At 41.5% G+C, this 23672-nt stretch overlaps 1 protein-coding gene across 1 annotated transcript; it reads right to left on the bottom strand.

Annotated features, from left to right (window-relative positions):
* Positions 1-4775: 4775 nt before the first annotated feature.
* abcd2 (ATP-binding cassette, sub-family D (ALD), member 2) lies at positions 4776-19475 on the bottom strand. Its single transcript, XM_080518621.1, has 10 exons — positions 18395-19475; positions 17164-17344; positions 16741-16862; positions 12906-13068; positions 11564-11658; positions 10898-11043; positions 9331-9476; positions 8023-8107; positions 7445-7570; positions 4776-7318 (listed from the first exon to the last, which is right to left on the bottom strand). The coding sequence occupies exons 1-10, from the start codon at positions 19337-19339 to the stop codon at positions 7114-7116; spliced, it is 2214 nt and encodes a 737-aa protein (XP_080374747.1). The 5' UTR covers positions 19340-19475; the 3' UTR covers positions 4776-7113.
* Positions 19476-23672: the final 4197 nt, after the last annotated feature.

Here is a 23672-nt window from a genome sequence, read left to right as displayed (position 1 = left end):
CCGTTCACCTCCTGCGCGTCAACAAGCACATTATTAGAGGCGATAAATGAGCGTGTTCTCCCGTCATGGTGGTGGAAATGTCCGTGCTCGCCTCTCCAGAGGAAGAGCCATGGTGGGCACAGTCACAACCTCCAGGCCGGGAGGAGCAGAACGAGCAGCGCGAGCGAGCAGCGTGCGAGAGCGAGCGGAGTGGCCGCTCAGCGCTCCAGACCCCGGCATGGAGTGACGTCAGCAGGCCCCTCCCACACAGCGAAGTCCCTGATGGATAACGCAATAAAATAAATATTTTATAATATCAAATTCTTTCATTGTACATGATATATATTTCATTTCCTACTTTAATATTTTTTAATTGTTTCCTGAAGCCAGGGAATTATGTATTCCTAATTCCACGTTGACATGGTCACGAATACATAAATATCAATCTAAATGCGAACTGTATTAATAAAAATTTATAAAACCTAACTTAACATAAACAACTTTCGTTGGCGAAGGTAATGAATGGAGGCACCTGCTGAACCCATGTGGTAATTTTCTGCTTTGCCTTTGCTGATACCAAGTGGTCAATTTACGTTACTACAATCTTAAAATATAATTAATGTGTGCCTTTGAAAGAATACATTTCAGTTTCCAAATATCTTTCTGTTCAAACCACACAGGGTATCCAAATAAACACGAACTTTCTTTGTATGAAACAATTAATACAAGTGCTGCCTCTGCAATTTTGATTTCAGCTGTTTTGTGTCTGAATTGTGAAAGAGAAATATCTTTCCTGAGCAGCCGAATGCTTCAGTATGATCACTGTCTCATATATAATAGCAAACATTTTGAGGCCATACTTTGCAATAAAATATACCAGTGTCTTTCCTTAAAAGCGATAGTCAACGTTTTTAGTAACCATTAGATGCAGCTATTATTTCTGCCCTTGTTAGTAGCCTTTCTTTAAACTTTTCTGAATATAGAGAGACATCTCTCCAATTTAATTTAAAGAAGCTACAAAAAGGGTTGAACATAACACGTACCTATAGGAGGAAAAGTTTGCAGTAAAAAGGTTTTCATAGAATAAACTTTCTGTTTTCCTCCTTTATGTTAAGTAGAGCGCTGTTCAGTGAGCGTCGAGAGAGAGAGAGAGAGAGAGAGAGAGAGAGAGAGAGAGAGAGAGAGAGAGAGAGAGAGAGAGAGAGAGAGAGAGAGAGAGAGAGAGAGAGAGAGAGAGAGAGAGAGAGAGAGAGAGAGAGAGAGAGAGAGAGAGAGAGAGAGAGAGAGAGAGAGAGAGAGAGAGAGAGAGAGAGAGAGAGAGAGAGAGAGAGAGAGAGAGAGAGAGAGAGAGAGAGAGGTCCAGATCAGTGACATAATACATAGTTAAACGATTCTACCAAAAATTGAGAAATGTGTATTTTAGCCGGGCATAAATTCCTTGCATTTAACTTGAAAATGTAATAACTGTGGGTAAAACATATATGAGTAAAGCATTGTAAACATAAAATGTTGTTTTTTTTCAACATATAATACATTATATAGTTGGAAAGTGATGCTTAACAGCATATAGTCAATATCTTACTAAATCCCAGAGTATCTCAGAATGTGAGATCTACTTTGTTTTTGTTGGAAAATATGATTTGTTTGAAATAGGTGAGTGTCGTGGTTCTCAGCATATTTGATCAGAATGAGATGTAAATACAATAAAAGGGTATTTGCCTCAAACTTTAGAATTACTGAAATGTCCTGAGATAAAACTCTGTGGTGTGATATATTTCAATAAATGTGACTCTAAAGCCTTTTTTTTAAACCCTTGGATATAGTTTCACAAAAGAAACACAAAGAAAGGACACAGCTTGACTCAATTCTCTGAGGTCGATCTGTTTTGTTTTATTTACAAGAAAAATACATCTTCATCTCTCAGCACAAAGTGACATCAGAATGTGTTTTTTTTCAACAGATTACTTTTTGTTGCTGTAACTAAATTGATGGTAATCTTTAAAAAAAAAATCCTACATTGACACGAGGTGACCTTATTAAAGGAGGTCTGAGCTACTATTACAGGAAGTTAAAAGATGAAACAATTACAGGGTTGGGAGTTTGCAAACAGAGCCAAGTCTCTTATAGATAATTCAGTGGTAACTCCAGACTGTAGTAACGCCTGGAGGAGCAGTGCATGCTGGGTACACAGCAGTCTATTTAAGGGCTGTGAAACCTATCATTTCATCATATTTAGCAGATTCGGTCATTTGTAAAACTGCATTGTATGTATATATTTGTTTAGCTCAATAACTCAAATAAATTAAAAGTTTGACTTTAAAAAATGTTTAGACTTTACCGTCCTCCCAGCACTTGTAAAATTGTAAACTAGTAAAATATTGCAACATGCACTATTAACACAATTATGAAAGAACTAATTCGGAAAAGAAACAATATATAGGACCTGATCACATGTATTCACATGTTTTGGATGCACTGGGATAAAAGTTTGGATGGGTTGTTGAGTTGACTCTTAAATTTGACATTTTCTTTACTAGGATTGATGAAGCAGGAATTTCCTGCCCTGACCTTGATACTGCAGAATCGGGAGTATTTCTGTGCTCACTCCTTCACCCATCCTTCAAGTTAAAACTAATCACCTACTGATCATCCGGAATGGATCTATTCTTTCTCTTATGTACAGACAAGAGGCGGTCAGTATCAAAGTTTCATTGTTAAGGATGTCTTCATTTTTAAAAGTTACAGTAGAACTGATCTCTACACTTCAAAAGCAATACAGGCAAAGCTGTTGTTTTTTTTCAAGATTAAAAAGATTAAAGATTAAAGATTTAAGATTAGAAAGAGAAAATGCAGAAAATTCAAAATGCTGTTCCTATTTTTGGTCACTAGGGGGCAACAGCTGTGCGCGCCACACTGGATGTGTTTGGTTACTTGAAGAGTATTTTTCAAAGTGTGTTTAGAGTTTGAACCACATTGAGGTAAACAGAATAACTCCTTCTGTATTAGTTAAATGCTTTGAATATATAGGTTCTTTTTTAATATAGTCTTTTGCTGGAGCTGTTATGGTTTTTGAAGTAAAGCTTCCTTTAGAATTTCCACAATTGCCAATAACGCAAGTGATAAAATAAGGCATGTAAATGTGTGATATAATGCATTCCTTGTTAGTTGATTCTTTTTGAGAAATGCGAGAAAAAAATCATCAGCCATGTTGGGACAGGAGAATCTGGAAAAACCGAAAACGATTCCCTGAAATGTAATGTAATCTAAAACAGAATATTTTTATGCTTATTGCCCCCCTCCATCATTGAATCTCAGCCCTTGTATGCAGGTGCAATGCTTTCATCAATGGGGTAAAAAGTTATTGTTCTTCTGAGTTAACAAATACATTTGTATATGAAGCCTATAGCAACCTTTAAACTAGAAGAATCGACGTGAAAACATAAAAAAAAGAGAAAAATGAGTTTCTTATTCTATCGTTTCTAGATATTATGTTACTGTTTACACTCTGTGTCATTCTGCGGCTCGTGAGCCGTCCTGTCGACAGAGTCGGACCGACAGCACAATATGAAACTCCAGAAAAGACTCGCAATGCACTGTAAAAAAAAAAAAAAAAAGGCCTAGAAACCCAGTGATGTGAGTGCTGGCATGCCCAAGGAAAGAGAGCAAATAGTCCAGTGAAATAATCTACAGTCCTGATCATAACACAAGACAACAACAACAACAACAAAAAAAGTAGATTTCTTGAGTTTGAAATCCAGTGATATTTGGAAATTGACATTTTCTTGTTCTTTAGTCACATTCTGGGGTAAAATACCAGTCCGTCAGTGATATTTAAGGTTTCAAGGGTCAAAACTGCAGCTTCATCTCGTATCTGGAAACGTCCACATACAGATGTAGACACATCCATTATAGTGAATTCATAACAAATCAGATGATGCCTCTGTACTGTATTAGAGAATCATTACAGGCTGATGTGTACTTTGCAATCCAGCAGTGTTTATGTACCCGATTGTCCATCCTTAACAAAATAGAGGCATTATAGTAACTCTGTGTATTATTATACTGGGTTCAAGATTGAAGGTGACGTTGACTGGGGCCTTTTAATGCAGTAAAATAACACACCGGTGCTCTGTGTTGTCCTTGTTCAACACAGATTTGACAATATTTCTAACATGATCTCTTACATTTATAATCATTTTACTGAAGAAACTAAATCCAAGATGAATTACTGTCAAACAACAAGGAAAGGTTAAACTTTAACGGCTCTTGTAATATCTCCACAGAGCCAAAATGAAGAAAAAGAAATATTTTTCAATGAGCTCCGAATGATCTGAACGTTCAGCCTATATTACAGTTCAATGCACAGCATGGTGAGCATGTACACAGGTTTGAACTACAGAAAGAAGCCATTGTTCCAGCTATCTAAACATCTAACCCATTCATTTGAGTCAGGTGGCATCTACAACTACGAAGGTGTTTCTTCCCCCAGATGGGAGTAAGACAAGCCTAAGAAAAAATAAAAAAAAGCATAGCCATCTATGAGCTTTTCAATTCAAAATAATCTGTAACAAATGTTCACAGTATCACAACTTACAGTGGCCGAGTGAGGAAAAACAAACTACTCCTGCAGTTACATTAAACCTCCACCAGCTCTGAACTTCATCTTTAAAGAGGCCTGAGCTTTTCTACATCTGTATACAGATGGGTGACAAATTAGAGGATACTGAAAGGGAATTAAAAATCAAGCCATTATAAAGATGTTACACCATGCTACACCAAATATCTGAGATCTCACATACATTTTAAACCCACGAAACCAGTCAGTGATGCTTCGCCTCCCATGCATGAAGTAATCTTGACAGAGTACGTTAATAAAAAAGAAAAAGGATTAAGATTCAGAATGACTCAGTGTTGATTTGCCTGGAAACTCCTCAGTAAATCGGGACATCATCCTGGTCCCAGAGGATCACAGTGCTGTGATCCTGCTGTTTTCAATGCTTTAAAGGGTCAGTTTGGAAGATTGTTATTGGTCCGAGGATTCAGAAATAAGGATAAAACATGGGAGGTTTATTGCAAGTTGGTTTTTTTTCTTGCTGATTACATCTGAATACAAACTTATGGCTACCAAATACCGGCTGTCGGAAAGACATTCAGGTTTTTTTGGGGGGGGTAAGCTTTTTGGTCGCCACATGTCCTAAACATACAAGCTAAATATTTAGTTATGCAACCTCACAGTGACTAAATCGTACACACTGCACCTTTAACTCATGTGAAAATAATATATGACATCATGAATCTCTGCAGAAACATGATCTGAAACCGGGAGGACTGAGGCCCTGAAGGACAGCGTTCGTACATTACTGGTGTCGGAGGACATGCCTGCAAAATGCCTTCCTCTGCAGGAATAGGAAAAACAGACAGAACTGGTGTCTTGCTCCTGGCAGACAATTTCAATATTGGGTAGAAAATCAGCTGGAGGGGGGGGGGGGGGATCATATGACCCATGGACCAAAAGCGGCTTGCAAAAGGGTTCAGTGTAAAAAAAAAACACCTAAGAATAAACCGTGTGCAGTGTTTCAATCTGAGTCACTGCTGCTCCTAATAGGTCAAGTGGGACATTTCATTTTATGCAGAATTTTTGAAACAATTTGAACATTTTCAGAATGGATTCATATTCGCTTGTACTAAAAAAAAAATTACTCCTACTACTGGAACTCTGACATCAACAGCTGCTATTCTGAAAACAGACAAGTCCATCTTTTTCCAGTAATGAATCACTCATTAAAACACCTTTTAAAAAATGCATTTTCTCACATGATTGTAATGCAAGTCCTAACATGTGCTGTATAAATATTGATTATCATTTAATTTGTCGCCCACCTGTACATGCCCTACATTGACATTTGAAACATTAAGACACACTTCATTGAGAGTTATCTGGATCGTACAATGGGAAATTGAAAACTATCAAAACATGAAACAGCTTCAACAGGTAGCCAGCATGTGTTTGTGTACCCAGGGTGCGATTTGAGGATAGACCCTCCCATCTCTGAGATATTTCTATATAGACTCCCATTTATTTTTAGAAGGGGATGAAATACATCACCTCGCACAGTGATTTGAATGTAAAATATTGACGGGAGCGAGTCAGAAGCTGTTCCTTTAAACACTACAGAGAGTCTTTGTAGCCGTCTGCATCACATAATTACATTTAATAATCTAATAGTCGCCATGGGACACATCAAACGCTCCTCTCATCTGCTTTTATCTTAAATCGCACCCTGCATACTCTCTGCCTGGATGGTTACCTGCCTCGACGTACACACTGTCGACACAGCGGGGTCGGCCTGCCCCTCCAGAGAGGACCCTCTTCGGCTCATTGTATTTGTTCAGCAAACCAGAAACCTATAGTTTGGGAGCCTGGCCGGCGTCACTAATTGCTCTAATAATAGACGGAGCAGACTCTGCATGTGAGCCTGTGTTACTGTAACACGATGAGAAATCAAAGAGCGGGGTTGTATGGTGGCTCCAAACGCAATAAATCCAACAAAGGCATATTTGGACATTACGCAAAATAGCCTCTTCTGACCTCTCTCAATGAAATAAATTCACAAAAAACATTGAATTTGTGACTAAATGATGGCGGTACACACAAGAAGGACCCTGCACAGGGCCTGGAATACTGCTTTGGACAAGATAGTGGTTCAAGGGTTAAAAAGATTTCCGTCTGAATTCAGCTAAAAGTAGAAGCCCTCTAAAAGCAGCGTAAAGTGCAATTAAACAAATCGAATATCTCAGTTAATTTGGGTATATCACACGGGAAGGCAGCAAATTGATCTTTACAGCGATGTGCACTAAAACCAAATGCAAAAAGAAAAAAAGAAAAGAAATCTCGCTCCAACGTGGGGGAAAAGTTCCCGCGAGTGCCCTTTACCGTCCCCCCCCCCACTTCTCAGAATGGAGCTGGTTCAAATGAAGGGGTTGAAAGAAGAGGTCTTGAGCTTTTCGCAGGAATGGAGAGAATCAAAACTAAAGAAGCAAAGAAATCTAAGCCAGAAAAAGTAGGTACGAATTGTCAGAATTCTCCGCCTGTCTCTGTCTTCCCCCCTCTTTCTCTCCCGCTCTCGCCCTCTCTCACTCCTCAGCTGTTTTGAGGACGGAGTCGTCTCCCAGGATCTTGCAGAGCTCGTTGAGGCGATGCTGCATCTCGGGAATGCCGGCCAGCTGGGACTCCAGCCGCTGCTTCTCCTCGGTGAGGGAGAGGCGCGTCGCCGTGTCCAGCTGCTCGAAGCGCCAGCCCCCCTCCCCGTCAAACTGCAGCAGGTGGGTGTGGTACTTCCTGGAGGCGGAGAGGAGAGGGTTTTGAATGTGGGAGGGAGGGAAAGCTGCTCCAGTACAGCCTATTCAAGCAAACTTCACATTCAAACGTCGGAAGCTAATATTTGGGTGTATTGACGTGTTTTACCACAGGGAGGGCCGGTGTGTGATGGAGAGCAGGGAGATGCCGGTATCCTTGGCAGCCTGGAAAATCTTTCCCTCCACGTCAATGCTCACAGCGCTGGTGCACTCATCCAGCAGGGCGTACTTAGGCCTGAAATAAACAGGGGAAACAGTTTTTAATACTTGCCACACCTCAACTAATGAGACTGGCTGTGTTAACTCTTATCTGAGGCAGTATCTCACATGTGTACTACAAAAAAAAAAATTTCATACAAAATGACCAAAAAGCAAAGAAACAGAGCTTTGAACTCCTTTCGTACAAGTAGGATGAAGGTAAAAAAAAACAAAAAAAACATCATATATATTTACTGATAAATAAGATTAAATGCAAAATAGATATTCTTGTCAGACTTGGAATGAATTTCTCACTTTGCTTCTTTTGGGGGAAAAATTAAACAGACACAACAACGCAAAGGCCAAAATGCAGCCTTGACTGTGACATTTAGTATCATATATTCGGAGCAAAGATATTTTATTTTTTCTGGAAGAAAGTGATCAACCATTCAACAAACGTGAGCAGACCACAATCTTTTTTCGTCTTACTTGTGGTAGAACATGCGAGCCATTCCCATCCTCTGCTTCTCACCACCTGACAGCACATCTTTCCAGTCCAGCTCAGCATCCCAGCCTGGACCAAAACAGGAAGACGCACCAAGAAAATTAACAGATAAGATTTAAAGCATGCCTTGTTGTACCATTTGATACGTTGGGTGTCAGCGATGAGTATAATTTTGTAGTCAGATCTGCTCCCAGACCTATTTGACTCGTAAAATGATAGATGTGCACACATTAAGAACGTGTGTCTCAAGTGGTGTATTTATAGTGGCCATTCCATTGCGTTGTGGAGAAATCTGAAATCTCAATGTGGATTTTGAGAGGAGTTCAGAAAGAGGAATAAATGTGATTGTAGGAGATTCAGCAATTAATGGTTACGGTCACTAATAGTATTCAGGACTCGGTAGCAGCGGCTTTAAGTCTTTTGCTTGATTAAAAACAGACTCTCTCCACCATCTTGTGATACAAAGTGGTATTTCCTAATAAGGGTGTTGATAGCTGGTTAACTTGCTTACTAACTTCAGGAGCTTTATCCCCAGCACCACGGACATGAATGCATATAAATGTTTTTGAGTGGATGTCATGAATGCTGTACGTTCACATTACAGATATTTGTAAACATGTTAAGAAATACATTAAATATAACAAAATTTTGTCGCCACTCTTCGTGGTCTATGAAAGAAAAGGTAGCAATGCTTTTTACTAGCAGGGCATGGGTTTATTAATCCACGTTTATTTTCTGCAAATGTGTGATCTGAGAACGTTCAGGAGCTTTTTCCTCGGCGTGGTCACAGTGTGGCCATTCATACGTTAAAACCCTCTAACGGGGCTGAGCTTGGTACAGGAGTTGAGTACAAACAATGGTCTTGCTTGTCTGGAGGAGAGTGGCAGCCAATTAGTCAGATTGAGGTTTGGGAAATACCAGTAATTCACCAGATCAAGACATGGGTCCTGAACGTCATGTCATTTGTTTTATCCCAAACACCAACAACTCTGTTTGATAGATGTGATTAGAAGTGAATGTGTTCAAAAGTCAGATGGTGACCATTAGTTAGTTTTTTGCCGACACTGTGTTTCTATGTCCCGTTTGATTTCGCAGTTGTTGAGTCTTTGCATTGTTTTCGAGGTTGGAGAAAACAGGAATAGACTATAAATAGATGATAATCGGTTGGACATGTTTGGATTCTCTCATTTCGAAGCAACATTTTGTCTCTGATATCCATCACAATGAGCATCCCCCCCCCCCCCCCCCACCTAAGATTTAGTTGCCCTCATCAGTCTTCGTTGCCCCCCTACCTCCTTCTCTTGTGACGATCTGGTTCAAATTGACGATATCCAAGATGGCCTCCAGATCCTTGTCACTCAGTCCCCTGGCGCTCATGTCCTCCACTGTGTCTGGGTAGATCACCTGGTCCCGGAGTGAACCCATTGACATGTATGGCCTGGGGACACACATATGCATATATGCACATAAGCACAGACCTCATTCATCCTTTACTTCCTGCCGTATGCTAAGTAGACAGCTAACAAAGAGAGAGGTGAGTGTGTAAACAATGTAGCACAACTTAAAGAACAAACGGCACACAACAAGGCATCCGTTTTGCTTCACTTGTCTCTTTTGTCACCGGTGTGTTGGATTGTGTTACAGCTGCCAGGTGGCCGTCTCATCCCCTGTATAAAAAATTCACTGCTCCGCAGGAGGGATGTCAACCGAGGCTCTGGTCGTTTGCAGCTCTGGATACAATTACATTTGAAAGTTTGTCTTATCTTCCCTTCTGCACCATTTATGGGAGACCGTCTTACTTCTTTCTTTTGAATATCTATTTGTACAACCTTTCAAGTATTAACATCCTGATCACAGACACACACACACAACTTCAATAAACGTTTCAATGCAACGCGACGTGCTCACGTCCCACCGTCTTATGCACATGGCTGTTTGGATTTTTCCTGTTATAGCAAACAATCAAACAAGCGGATTCATTTCAAATGTCATCACTTTGATCAAAACTGTATTAGAAAATGACAAACAGAAAACTGTTCCATAATCTCTTGCTTAAAAGTGGGTTAACACGCTCTTCCTCATGCTATGTTGTTTTATGTTTCCAATGGGAGCCATGAAGCGCATGCTAAAAGAATAAGCTGAAAGGAAAAAGCACAACCATTTGATGTCATGCCTGCCGATTTTCCCGCATTTTAACAAGAAGTTTTTTCATTAATACATAAAAAGCTGCACTATCCTGGGTGGGGTGAATAATGAGGACTGATTCATAGGCATACAATTCTTAATTCCAGTGTGTAAACGCACAAATAAGAGACAAAATATATCAAAAGCATTTTGCATTTCAATGTCAAGTCCTATTTCTTGCATCTTTTAGCTCTTCACCTAAATTACAAGCGTTACACTGGGGATGTGATGGAGGCTCGCCTGAAAACCTCCCACATCAAAACTATTCATTCTAGTGAGGATATTAAAATAGCCACAAAAGCCTTGAATAAAACTAACACCGACGTGAGACTTTTGAGTTACTGAAATGATGGAGAGAATACCACATCTGATTTGACTCTGCCTTTGGTTTCTCAGTCGGCAACACCCCCCCCCCCCCCCCCCCCCCACACACACACACACACACAGGTCCAGTTACAATGGATTAGATTACTTATGAGGATACGATGATCAAATCCTGCAGTGTTTTACAGCACTTCTTTGAAGTCGATATTGGATTACTGTGTGTGTGTGTGTGTGTGTGTGTGTGTGTGTGTGTGTGTGTGTGTGTGTGTGTGTGTGTGTGTGTGTGTGTGTGTGTGTGTGTGTGTGTGTGTGTGTGTGTGTGTGTGTGTGTGTGTGTGTGTGTGTGTGTACCTCTGAGGGATGTAGAACATGTGTTGAGGAGAGGGTTTGTGCAGCCGCCCGCCATACACAGGCCACAGCCCGCTGAGGATCCTGAACAGAGAGCTCTTGCCGCAGCCGTTGGGCCCAGTGATCAGTAGGTGCATGCCCTCCTCCACCTGGAAGACAATTTATCAGCCATCGCCCCCATAATTCCAATACATTGGGTGACTACATCACAGGTACCGATGTTAATGATACAGAGGACACCGTTCATGGCGCTGGCAGTACACTGAGTGCAGTAACTTAAACCCGAATGCTTACAGATAGATCAACAGGCACTCTAAAGCGAGATATCATCTCTGTGCTGCAACCTCAAGGTTTTGTGTAAAGCAAATAGAAGGCGCGAAAGGCTTGTTAAAGTGACATTTGACTCTTGTCGACTTCGATTTGTGATTATAAGCACCGCAAGATTAATTTTCAGCTCATTACAGGAGCAGATCTCCTGAGACGTGCAACACGTCGGCACCCGAAGGACGGGTGTGGTTTGTAATGAGACCACAGGGGGTTCTTCTTTAATGTTAATAAATGACACACAGACCAGAGCACTCAGCAAAGAGTGTCACACTCAAGAGACTATATTACAACTGTGACGCGCCTTAGGTGGACTATATCAGTGTGACGCGACAGCCGTATCACCTCAAAGTTGAGGCAAGACACCACCACGTCCCCGTTCGGTGTGATGATTGGCACGGTCTCACACACGATGCCCTTGTCCACGTCGATCACTTCACCTGCAGAGGAAAGAGGAAAAACCAGCAAGAGTGGATCAGAAAAATAGCGAAGCGAGTAAGAGGGGGATTATTTTCCCTCTGCTGATGCATAAGTACAGATATGGACGGGTTAATACTCGCAAAGCAGAGCATATGGGATTAAAAATATCTAAAACCCTTGGATACCGCCTCATTTATCTCTCAGCCAGCTATTCTTCCATGAGATCCACTCCAGGGACAGTGTCATGCATTGATTCCAATCTTTCGCCCCGAGACTGGTGACTGCTCGTTAGCGGTCTTTAGCTGTGAAAGCTCACAATTCAGTGTTGGATGTGATATTGTGGCCGAGAGTCAGAGAGCAAGAGAAGATGATAAAAAAAGACCACTGTATGACGAAAAAGCTCCGAGCAAAATAATAACAGAAGTCACACTTTATCTCCTGGCGTGTAAGTAACTGAAGCAGAGCTCAACTTATACTGACTGTTGAATTACCAGTATATTAAATAGTATACGTATTCCTCACTATTTTAAAGGTATTAATGGCCTCTATATACATCAATGATCTACAGGTGTGTGTCCTCCCAAAATCATTTGCTCATTAGCCTTTATTTTGCACATACAATTACAATGTTTGTACATTCAACTGCACTTTTCTGTGTATCAATAAAACGATGAAGCACAAACAAATGAAATAAAGCATATTTTGTGCTCTACAAAGCAGGAAAGTCAATACAGTATTGAAATAGTAGTTTGTTTTTAGAGTTAGAATATGCATAATTATTTATGGTAAAATAATAAGACATGTTATTTCATAAATTGCTTCAGAAGAATACAGTGACATTAAGTTATGGTACTGAAATTAGACTTTGTATGGTACAAACAAAGATTTAACGATATTAACGCATTTGATGCAACATATATAATGAAACACTGTAATTCCTATTATATTTAGACACATGAGCTGTGAATTTAAATGGTCCTACATATTGCTGCTGTGGATTTTACAGTTTATTTTATAATAATGTATGTTTAATTGAATGTGCAACTTCATGCTTGTGACATTGTTTCTTATTAAGTGTGCCCCTATTCTGTTTATTTTATTTTAATGTCCTGTTTCTATTACTAATAAACCGCTTTTTTTTCCCCCATAACAATAATTATTCAGTCCTGTGTAGACGTTTCCTCTCATCTATCCGTCTGATGCCTCAATCTGTTTAATAATGCTCAGAAATGTGTCTTTCTCTTGCGTACAGGGAAGCAGGCCTCACCCTTTATCTCCAGGGGTCCATCAATGTGCATCTCTGGTTTGCTCTTCTTCTCCGTCGCCTCTGTGGCCGACAGTGAGGAGCGCTTGTAAATGCCCCTCTGGACGTCCTCGAACACCACAAACATGTTGTGGACCCTCGCCGTGTAGCCCGCCAACTCTGTGACCTGCCCGGACAAACACACAGGGGGTCAAAGGTGATGACATCGCCCGGACGAACATCAGCAGGAGTGAACCAGATTGCAGTGGAGGTCACCGTCATGGCCACCGGCTGATAAACCAGTTGGAGTAAGGTACGGAAGTGGTTTTATACCGGGAGCAACTTTGTGTGTGTTTGTGTGTGCACAGGCCTGCAGGCTATCACACACACACACACGCACACACCTATGCAAATATGCATACACGTTGACAACCTTCTGCTCTGATGAAAGAGTGCATTAACATGACCCAATTGTACTGCAACCACAAAATCAGCACAAATATACGTACTGCTTGAAACCGAATCGAGACAAAGTCAAACGAGTTGACAGGGAGCCTGAGGTCGTTGCTCCGGCTCTCAGTGCTGCGCCCTGCGGAGAGTCACAGAGCAGCCTGTTGACACAGCTTGACCATGTCAAACAACGAACTCTGTTTCTGAGAATTTGAGTGCGGCAGCGGAGACTTCAGGCCACCAGATCTGTGCTGGTTGGCCTCAGGAAGGGGAGGGGCTCCAGTAACTGCCATCATCATCATCATGGATATTGTCAACTTCAGTATTAACAAAATTCTGTTGTATTTGTGCATCTGGGAACTCTGCAATTTATCAGTTGCCAAAGTTTCATTTAAACAGTTGGGAACAATCGAATCAGCCTCTCAAAAATTTCCAGATGAGCGACAATGTTTGCAATATAATATGTCCCCACAAAGAATAGTTCATGCTTACAGATTTTAATTAATTGTGTTAGCTCAGCTAATAAAGTGTAGATCTTATGATAAAATGAAACTCCCACAACTGGGAAGTTACCAGTCTGAGTGTTCGGGGAAGTGAAACCTTTCTCACTTCCAAGTTGCTCATAAATGCACAATAAATCTCACATAAATCATGGTTTACTATTAAAGTCGATGATAAGTGATACTCTGCACTGAGAGCAGGCACGCGCCATGTGAGGCACAAATCTACCTGACGACTGCAGTCTGCGTGTGCGTCATGCAGGTGCATCATGGGAGGTTTCACATCCTTATTCCTAGCAACATTACATATTGGAGACAATACGCCATTTTCCACTTCATCCAAACGGTGTTCAAATGAGAGAAAGTGCGCTGGAAAGTGTGAAGAGATACAGAAGTGCAGGATTGAGAGATCAACAGATGGCTAAGCCGTGAGAAAAGGAGCTCTGTACACACACACACACACGTACACACGTACACACATACACACACAAACAAGCTGACCTATAAATGACAGCATGGCAGTGACCAAGTGAATTCACTCTTCAGGAACATATGTTTTGGTTTTAATCCTCTTCCTATAAAAACATTTCATGCAGGCCAACACATGCGGGAGGAAGTTACACGTTGTGATCCAACTACCTTGTGAAAGGTACATCATGTATTGTTTTAGTTTCATGCAAACATGACCTTAAACTAAAACTCCAGTCAAAACAACAGCCTTGATAGCTTCTCAAGCACAGTTCTGTGGTCGACTTTCGAAAGTTTTCCAACTTGCACCATCGTATTTAATCATGCAGTACCTGTTTGCACCTAAAAGTGGTGTCTTGAGTCACTCACAGAGGTAGCTGGAGAAATAATTAACAGAACTGTCATTTATATAATTAGCAGGCATTCGCTTTTAGCCGCGCTGCGACGATAAACCAACAAAAAGAGCCGTTATGTTAGTATGAGCATGGCTCAACAGGGACTTGACTTACATTTGACACAGTGTCCCTTTAGGTAAATGTAACACGTCCTCCATAAGTGTAGTCAAAAGCCTTGACTGAACTAAAAGTGTCGAAAAAAAAACCCACATTGAACAAGATGAGTCACGTCACGTGTCCGTCTGATGAGACACGTAACAAATGCAGTAATGCAGTGTCTTATTAGAAAGGCAGAGTGTGTGGAGGCGTGCGTTGGGCACTCTGCCGCAGGAATGCGCTCCATCCCTGCTGCCTGGTAAATCACACACATTCGGCTTCTGCATGCAGGGGCATGCTGCTCCACATCTCAGCGATGAGCTCCAACAAACACAAACACACACACAAGAAAGAAATGCGCTGCGAAAAGTCGTATCCTCCAGGGAGGTGTTTTTCACAACCCAAACGACAGGGGTGACAGTCTTCTGTGTGAGTTGCTCATGTTTTATAAATATCAACAGCGTTTTAAGCCTTTCTGACTGACTGCAGTGGCAGAATGGAGGACAGCGCTATAAGTGTCAGCGCTCTCGCTCTTCTCTACTTGTCTCATTCATGCTACAAACTCAGCAGATGATACTCTCAGAGCTCGTCCACATGGAATTGCACAGTGTGGCATGTGATCAAAACTGGAGAGCTGTTGCCCTGCAATACAGCTTTAACACAAAAGTGCTGCAGCCAAATCCTCTTACAGATCTCAAAATGCAGCCGGAGAGACAGAATGCATGAATGGGTCTGGCTATTTTTTTTCTTTTTCTTTTTGGATTAAAATGCAACAAGAGATCAGGGGTTTGGCCCTCAATGAATGAGGTCTTTCATTCACCGATTTCTTTATTTGTTTTTTGTTTTTTTTTAGCTGGGATTGCAGTGGATGTGTAGATTCACAAGTGGAAGAAGATGGAAACACGACATGAATGTGTCCATCATCCCGAGGGTGCACGCATCCGACCCTCCCATTCATGTGCTTCGCCACTTGTGCATCCAAATGCTTCAAGTGGAAATCCTCCAGCCGTGCAGAAACTGGGGCTGCTTTATCTCTTTAAGAACAAACTCGGCTCTCAGTGTGGCCTTGTGTAACCGACTTGCTCACTGCCACCTACTTGCCACACAAGCTTTTTTTTGATTGGTTAAAAAAACAAAAAAAAAACAGACAAGTCACCACCAGAAAATGGTCTTAGGTACTTTACACTCCAGGAATAGAGAAATAAGCAGGATAATGCAGCCTTTATTTCATAAGAAAAAATAATCCACACAAGACACATAACATACTGCATACACACTTATTTTTACCTGCAAAAACTAGTTAATAATAATTCCTGATATTTAGGTAGCTTGTTGACATTTATATGTATGCGTCAAAATCTGTAATTATAATAATTGAATTATATTTAAATGACTGGAAACTGCACTGTTTCTCTTCTTTCCTGTGTGCATTTTCTCTGGGCACTCAGATTTACTCCCACAGTCTAAAAGCATTTGCTTGAGGCTCATTGGTGACTCTATTTTCCTGTATCTCTCTGCGTTTGCCCCACCAGGTTAATTGTTACCAGGGCACCTTTGGCCTCAGTCAGCTGTGATCGGCTCCAGCACGTCACAATCCTAAATTGGATTAACTGGTATAAAAGATGGAAGGATGTCTGAAGGTTACTATAAAAAAAAAATCAAGCAAGACTGATTTCTTGAACGGAGCAGGATTTGATAAATCACCAAACAAATATATTTTTTATTTTTAAATAGTAAATTTAAAATAGTTTTCACCTCTTCTCTGATTGACAGTGATCAAGTAGTTAGTGTTTCTCCCCCACAACCAGAAACGTGTCTTTACATTCTAGATTCTGAACCCGCCCGTGTGAAGGTTGCATGTTCTCCCTGTGCATGACAGCAGAACCGACAAGAGAACATTGAGAATCGAGCGAAGCTTTAAAAAAAAAAAAGCAAAAAAAAAGCAAGCACCTCTTTGTAGGAGGACATGATCCTCTCGATGGCGTCGGCCCCCGACGCCAAGAGGTTGCGAGCGGTGGTGAACGCCTCGGTCCTCTCGCTCACCAACACCTGCGTCTGTCCGTCGGCTGTTTCTGCAGAGGGACACACAACACAGGTGTTTATGTGTTTGTGGTGCGTCATGCGAGTAACCAACAAGCATAAGGTAATGGGGAGGGGGAAGAAAATGGTTTGACTATCAAATAGTTACTCTGGAACTGTAACAAAGGAGATGACTCAACTGCAGCTTGTTTTGAAAAAGTCATCAGGGAGGTGTGGGAAGCAGCAACTGTTTTCACATGCAAATCAGCGTGAGCTGTTATCGGTTTGTGAATTCTACTGATGCTCACACGCATCAGCCTACAGAATAAGACACTCGGAGGAAGGACAGCTTACCGTTGTCAGCAAAGCCGGTAGCTGTGATGATGGGCACGGCCACCATGACGAGGCCGCTGCTGCTCCACACGTACTTCATGAGAAACTGCTCGATCATGATGTACCAGAGACGTTTAGACAGGATCAGGTTCATCTGCTCCGCCAGAGCGCGGTAGCACTTCTGCAGCTGACACATCTCCACCTGCAAAAGAGAAGCACAGCGTTTGAATTCATTATTGAGATAATCTATTGTGAAGATAGAGGAAGTCGAAGTCCATTTTTCCTATGATGGAAACTCCTCATTCATTCATTTGAGTTGGCTCTTCTCCGCTGATTTGTTCCCATGATGACCCTCAATGATAACGCTCTCTTTAAACAATGTCATTATTACGTGTGGACTGCTGGTCAGTGTGTCCTGCCATATGCAATTTAAACAACCTTATGAGAGTCCAAATGAAAAGTTATCAAACATAAATAAAAGTGGAAAGATCAGACAAACCCACTTTAATTTGTTTCTACTGTCCGCCTATTGTATAATACTGTAAAAATCATCACTGTTTTAGTTCAATTCTGTTTTATTTCAAATGCAAACAATCTAAAGTTCTTCTCTCACTCAAGCATTTTCTATTGTTTTTTTTACTTGGTAAACATTAATTCATTTCTATCTTGAGTTTATTCAATAATTTTGTATCCGCACACATATTGAAACATAGAAAAATAGAACACTATTTTGACTCTATATCTAAAGATGTATACTGTGCACATTAAACGAATGCAGATATAGGTATAATACTGTCAGACTCAGATATGAAATGTAGAAAACTGTAATCTTTCAGATCTTCAGGTCTAATATATTTTCATTTAGTCATTTTAAGATATGCTACATGAAATACAAGAGGGTCCATTATCAGCATTTACTAAATACAATGTAATATCTTAACATATTCTACAATATTACGGTTTACATTCCAGTCCCAAGTAGTTAATCACCCAATAAAGAGTTAAACGTAATACTCAGGATTGCAGATCATGCAGAGAGTGTTATACTGAAATAAAGCTCAACTAATGGCTCAGTAATGTTTTATTAATGTTTAACTGACTGTAGTCATCCTATGTGTTTATTGCTATCTTACTGTGCGTGCTGTTGCTTTCATGCAGCACTCCTGGAGCGCATGCACCCTCTCTCCTACATGCACCCTGTCTCCTGCATGCACCCTGTCTCCTGCATGCCAGCATCCTGCACCATGCATACCTTGTGTCCTCTGTAGAAAGCGATTTCCTCCGCATTAGCGATGATCCTGGAGTGCACATAGCGCAGGTAGCCCTTCCTGTGAGCCTCCTCGGCCACCAGCTTGCCAAACTTGGGCGAGCACGCGCGCAGCACCTTGGCCGTGGCGAAGACCACCAGGCCGGCCAGCAGCGTGGGCCCGGTGGCGTTGGCCCCCCGGGATCTGGCCGTCTGGATCAGCGTGTAGGAGGTCAGCATCACGTCCAGGATGGGCTTGGTGAGGTTGGAGTAGAGATGCGCCACGGACTGGGAGAACATCATCACGTCCTCGGTGAGCGACTGGTCCGGGTTGGCGAGCCTCCCGTCCATGTTGCTGACTCGGTAGTAGGTCTGGTCGGTGAAGTAGGTCCGGTAGGCATGGTTCACCAGCCGGGTGCGGAAGGCCAGGGCCAGCTTGCACTCCAGGTACCGGATGGCGCTGTTGACGAACGTGGCCGGGATGGCGATGAGCAGCCATTTGATCAGCTGGAAGACGAAGAGCTTGGGCTTCTTCTCCACGATGCTCTTCACGATCTTCCCGTCCAAGCTGGCCACGTAGATCGAGAGGAACGTCCTGGATATGAGCGCCACCGAGTGCAGGGAGAGCAAGCCGAGCTCTCGCGAAACCAGCTTGGGGAAGAGGATCTTGCCAAGTTCGAGGATCTGCTTGAAGAATTCCGCATTCACGCCGGGGGAAGTCTTCTTATTCTCCGCGGCGTGGGTCCGAGGCTTCTCCAGACAGGTGGCGCCGTTCTCGGCTTTGGCTCCCCGGTGGCTGCCCCTCTGCTCGGCGTTTTTGCGGAGCTGCTTGCAGATGATGGGGTACAGTGTTTTGACGCCGTAAGCGGCAGCCGCGAGGAACACGGCGCGCTTCGCCGCAGCCGCGCGGTCCCATTTCACTTTGGACGCCGCATCGAGGATGTTGGACATCTTTCTCAAGCGTTGGTGGCCTCTGCCGTGACACCCATCACCCGGACCGCGATCACCGCGACGGCGACGGCATTAGAACGCGAGAGGAGTCTTCTGATGGCCGGGTTTGATCTGGAGAGAAAGAGCCCGATACATGTACCGCTACATCCTGCTAGTTTCGAAACCAGCGGAAAGCACGGGGGAAACTGCAACACTTCCACTTCCGGCTTCTGTTACCACAATAAACCGAGAGGCACTGAGGAACATCCGCGACATATAGCATCTGCTTTTATTTTGTAATATAACTTCCGGTAGGAACTTACCAGCGATTGGCTATTCTCGTACACTTTATGCTTCTTAGTGCTGCGTTATACGTCTTTTTTCATTGGTCGCGCCCCTGGACCGGTTGCGTGACAGACGTAAACAAATTATCTGCGACTGTACCAAGATGGACATGAATTAATGCGGCCAACACTTTTGACTTTATTCTAATCTTTGATTACATGGTTGATTGCTGCATGATGATTGCTGCTGATGTCTTTCTTTATAATGTGCCTTATCCTTATGTATTTAATCCTTTGTAAACTTATTTAGTAACTATTTATCTGTACATACCGTCTTCAGAGCACATGCTCTGTCACTTCCTTTTTTTTACAGAGTCAGGGTTAATTATTGGTTGGGCGTCCAGCAAAATAAGCTTTTCATTGTACAGTGTAAATATCTATTTATATGTATATATGGCAATAAAATATCTTGGAAGAAACCATGAAAATAGCAAGAACACTGCAAACAAGGAACATGATATCAAACAAATAAGATACGTATGACTGTAAAACAATCACAGTAATGACAGTTATTGATATTAATATTATTACTAACTTACATAATAATGTAATTTACAAATAAAGCAAAAGGCAAATGAAAAACTGAACGACAATAACAATGATAACAGCAGGAGCAATAATAAGAATAAGCATATGGATACAAGGACTTCGCATTACATCTCACCTGCAGTATGTGTAGTCTCGCATCAAACAGTAAATTGCGGTTGAATGCCACATTGACGGCTTCAATTTTCTATTACGATGTTGGTAATGGTAAATGGTCAGTTCCTATACTACCTCTGCCTTAATAAACAACCTGCAGTCAGGGTTAAACTAAAACTTGACATATTAAGTAATAGCTTAGCTGTTTATCTATTTAGTTATTTATGAAATTCAAACAATTCCGTCATTTCCTGATTATAATACTATGCTTTTCATTAAAAAAATGTGCAATGTAAATTAAAACAGTATCAGTACATGTTTAAAAAACCTTTAAAAAAAACGTGCACACATTTATTAAAAGGTAATATTTCCTCACATGAATTTGAATTTCCTATCACACGACACGTCATCGAGTCCTCGTGTCGCCTCATTCAATGACGTCAGCATTAGCAGCCACTAGCAAGATTAGCACAGATGTTTTACAATTAAAGTAGAGCTGTTTACCAACCTTACTAAAACCACTCACAGGTCTTCCCTGGGTTTTTTTAAACGCATAATATGAATTGGGTCGGCGGTTCCAGGTAAGAGAATCAAGAATACTGATAATTAATTCAACAATATGAAGCTAAATTAACTACCTAATAATAGCGGTTTTTATTACAGGAACCGCTTGGTGATGAAAGATGACGCAAAGAAACAAAGGGTGAGATAAGCTAAAGTCTCGGTTCACGACCTGTCAATGAAATAATACTCATATTTTTCAGCTAAATGATAGTTTTGTTGTAGGAATTCTTTGAGAGGAGGAAATTGCAGCAGAAACTAAAACACATGGATCTGCCAGCTCCCACCACATCAGAGTCAGGCTCAGGGAGTATGGACTTAGTGACTTTGTTTATTGTCAACCAGATTGCTGCTAAGAAGGCAAATAAAGGTGAGATTAGAGCACCGATTTTTCTTCTTAATCTATTTCGTGTAGATGGTGAAATTGGGCTTCATGTAACACCTGAACTAAAATGAGTTTGACACCCCTGATCTACTAAAACGTACCTTAAACATACTCAGAAGAAAGTTGAGGTGCTTCAAAATAGATGTAGAACAGACAGCAAACACCACATCACTGCAGGATACTTTAAATCCAACCTGATTCATAGCACCGTGTGTTCATCAGTGTACACCTCCTCACCGTGGGAACTGATGTATAGCGTGTCTTTTTATAGATCCTCCAAAAGTGGCAGTTCTTGGCAGCTCTAAAGGAAGATCCAGGCGTAAAGGAAATGAGCCTTTAGTGCTTCCAATGAGCCCCTGTTCGCCTTCACAGCTGAGTCTTGTTGAGGGCCAGCCTCTGTACAGGTACGTCTGAGTCTGTGTGTGAGAGTGATTGGCTAAGATCCACTCAGTCGACATAATTTAACTCCTAATGAAACTTTTCCATGGCAACAATCAAGTGTGCAAGAAGCCCGGAGAAGACAGACTGTTATTCCTCAAGGATTCAAGTGTCGCCAGGTGATTCACTCTTCAGACATGCTTACTTTTTGATTTTATAACGGGCAAATGTTGAGACTGGCATCAACATTTCACTTCCGTTTTGGTCAGCTGTCACCAGTGATGGAGTCTGCTTTCTCAGACAACAGCGCATCTGACTACCTGCCACCCATTACTGACCCCAACAGCCCCTTCTCCACCGCGTCCGCCTCTTCAAGCCAAGGTTATCTGTTGGAAGTGTTTCCTACAATAAACTTTTAATTCATCCTCACCTCACAAAATAAATCTGTTCTCCTCAGGAATATTCCCCCTGCAGCTCAGCCTGCAGAAGCAAAGCCAGAGCCCGTTACACTACTCCCCTCCACCATGGGACAACGCAGGTGTACAGCAGACTGCGGTACTGAAAAGATTCCATCATTTTTCAGAGAATCAAAACACTCTTCTCTGAGATTCTCAATTTATTTTGATATTGATGAATGTCCTTGAAGAAATAGCCATGATACATTATTTGCATTTCACCTTTGGGAGATAATATGCTTGTGTTGAAAACTGATAGTTTTTTTTACAACTTATTTCATGCAAACATCACTTGACATAAGGTTTTATTTATATATTTGTCTGTTCTGAGTCATCGAGTGATGCCAATCCATCACAGGACAAATAGAGAGACAGACAGTCATGGGAAAATTAAAGACCCATCAATTAATTTGCTGTGTTTTTGGAATTCGGTAGTGTTTTGTCTACTTTGTACGTTTACTATAATTTGAAGTCTTTTCTCTAATTTGTAGCATTTTGTCTATTTTGAAATGTTCTTTGGATTCGTTAGCGTTTTATAAAGTTTGTAGTGTTTTGCACTTCCAGGCCACCGTAATGTAAATGCATGTTTTTGGACAGTACAGAGTGACATGCAAGCTGCAGAATCAAACCAGGGTCATTTTGACTCTGAACAGAGTGCTAACCACTACACCACCGTGTGGCCCTCTATATCCAACCAGAAACGGACTGGAAAAATAAACATTTTCTCATCTTTAAAAAAATGAAATCATACTAATTAAGACTTATTTGTACTGGCTGCGCAGGAAAAACTATAACATGACGTACTCATGTAGTTTCAGACAAATATTCAACATCAGTTCTTGCTGGGACATAAAGTTATATATGATAATGCTGTTTTATTCTTAAAACTAGCTTTGTTCTGTTAGTTTCATCCTTTTTCTGAGCCCAGAGGAATGGCCCACACCATCGCCTGGCCCCACGGATCAAACACACCCTTCTTTCAGCTGCAAACTCCCACAGCGACACAGTCCCTCTTTGGAAGTCCAGAGCCAGAGTGAGAGGAAATTAGATACGAGGTGTATTGTTTTGTTTTTTTCAAATTTCTTATATTAATCAGTCATTTTGAATCCCGTCAAATGTGTTTTCACAGTACGACCGAAGACGGAGACTATGGAACACATGTCACCACCTTCTCTAGCAAGGAGTCCATGTTGGACTTCATCCTGAACCAGTCAGAAACCAAACAACAACACGACGTCTTTAGGGGGTTCGGTCGCGGAGAGTATGAAGGAGAAGGTGAATAGAGGAAAATCATTAAAAAAAAAAGAAAAAAAGATGCTAGTTATTTCTTTCTCTCTGCTAAATGTTACCTTTTACTCCAGTTTCTCATTCTGAAACTGCAAAACCGAATATATATCTCACAGACGAGACATCAACCAGAGCTTCATCACCTCAGTGAGTTCTTCTAATCAAACACTTAATCATGAAAAAATACTTGGAATTTTTCACAACCTTGTTTTTTTTTTTTCTGTTAGAATTGTGCCTGATTCTCAGTGTGTGGGAGCAGAGGTTTGTTTGATATTTACTACCACACAGTGGTACATTTTGGA

The sequence above is a fragment of the Blennius ocellaris genome, assembly GCF_963422515.1.
Source record: "Blennius ocellaris genome assembly, chromosome: 22".
Lineage (NCBI taxonomy): Eukaryota > Metazoa > Chordata > Actinopteri > Blenniiformes > Blenniidae > Blennius > Blennius ocellaris.
Note: the sequence above shows the minus strand (reverse complement) of the source record. Positions and strands in the feature narration are given on the sequence as shown.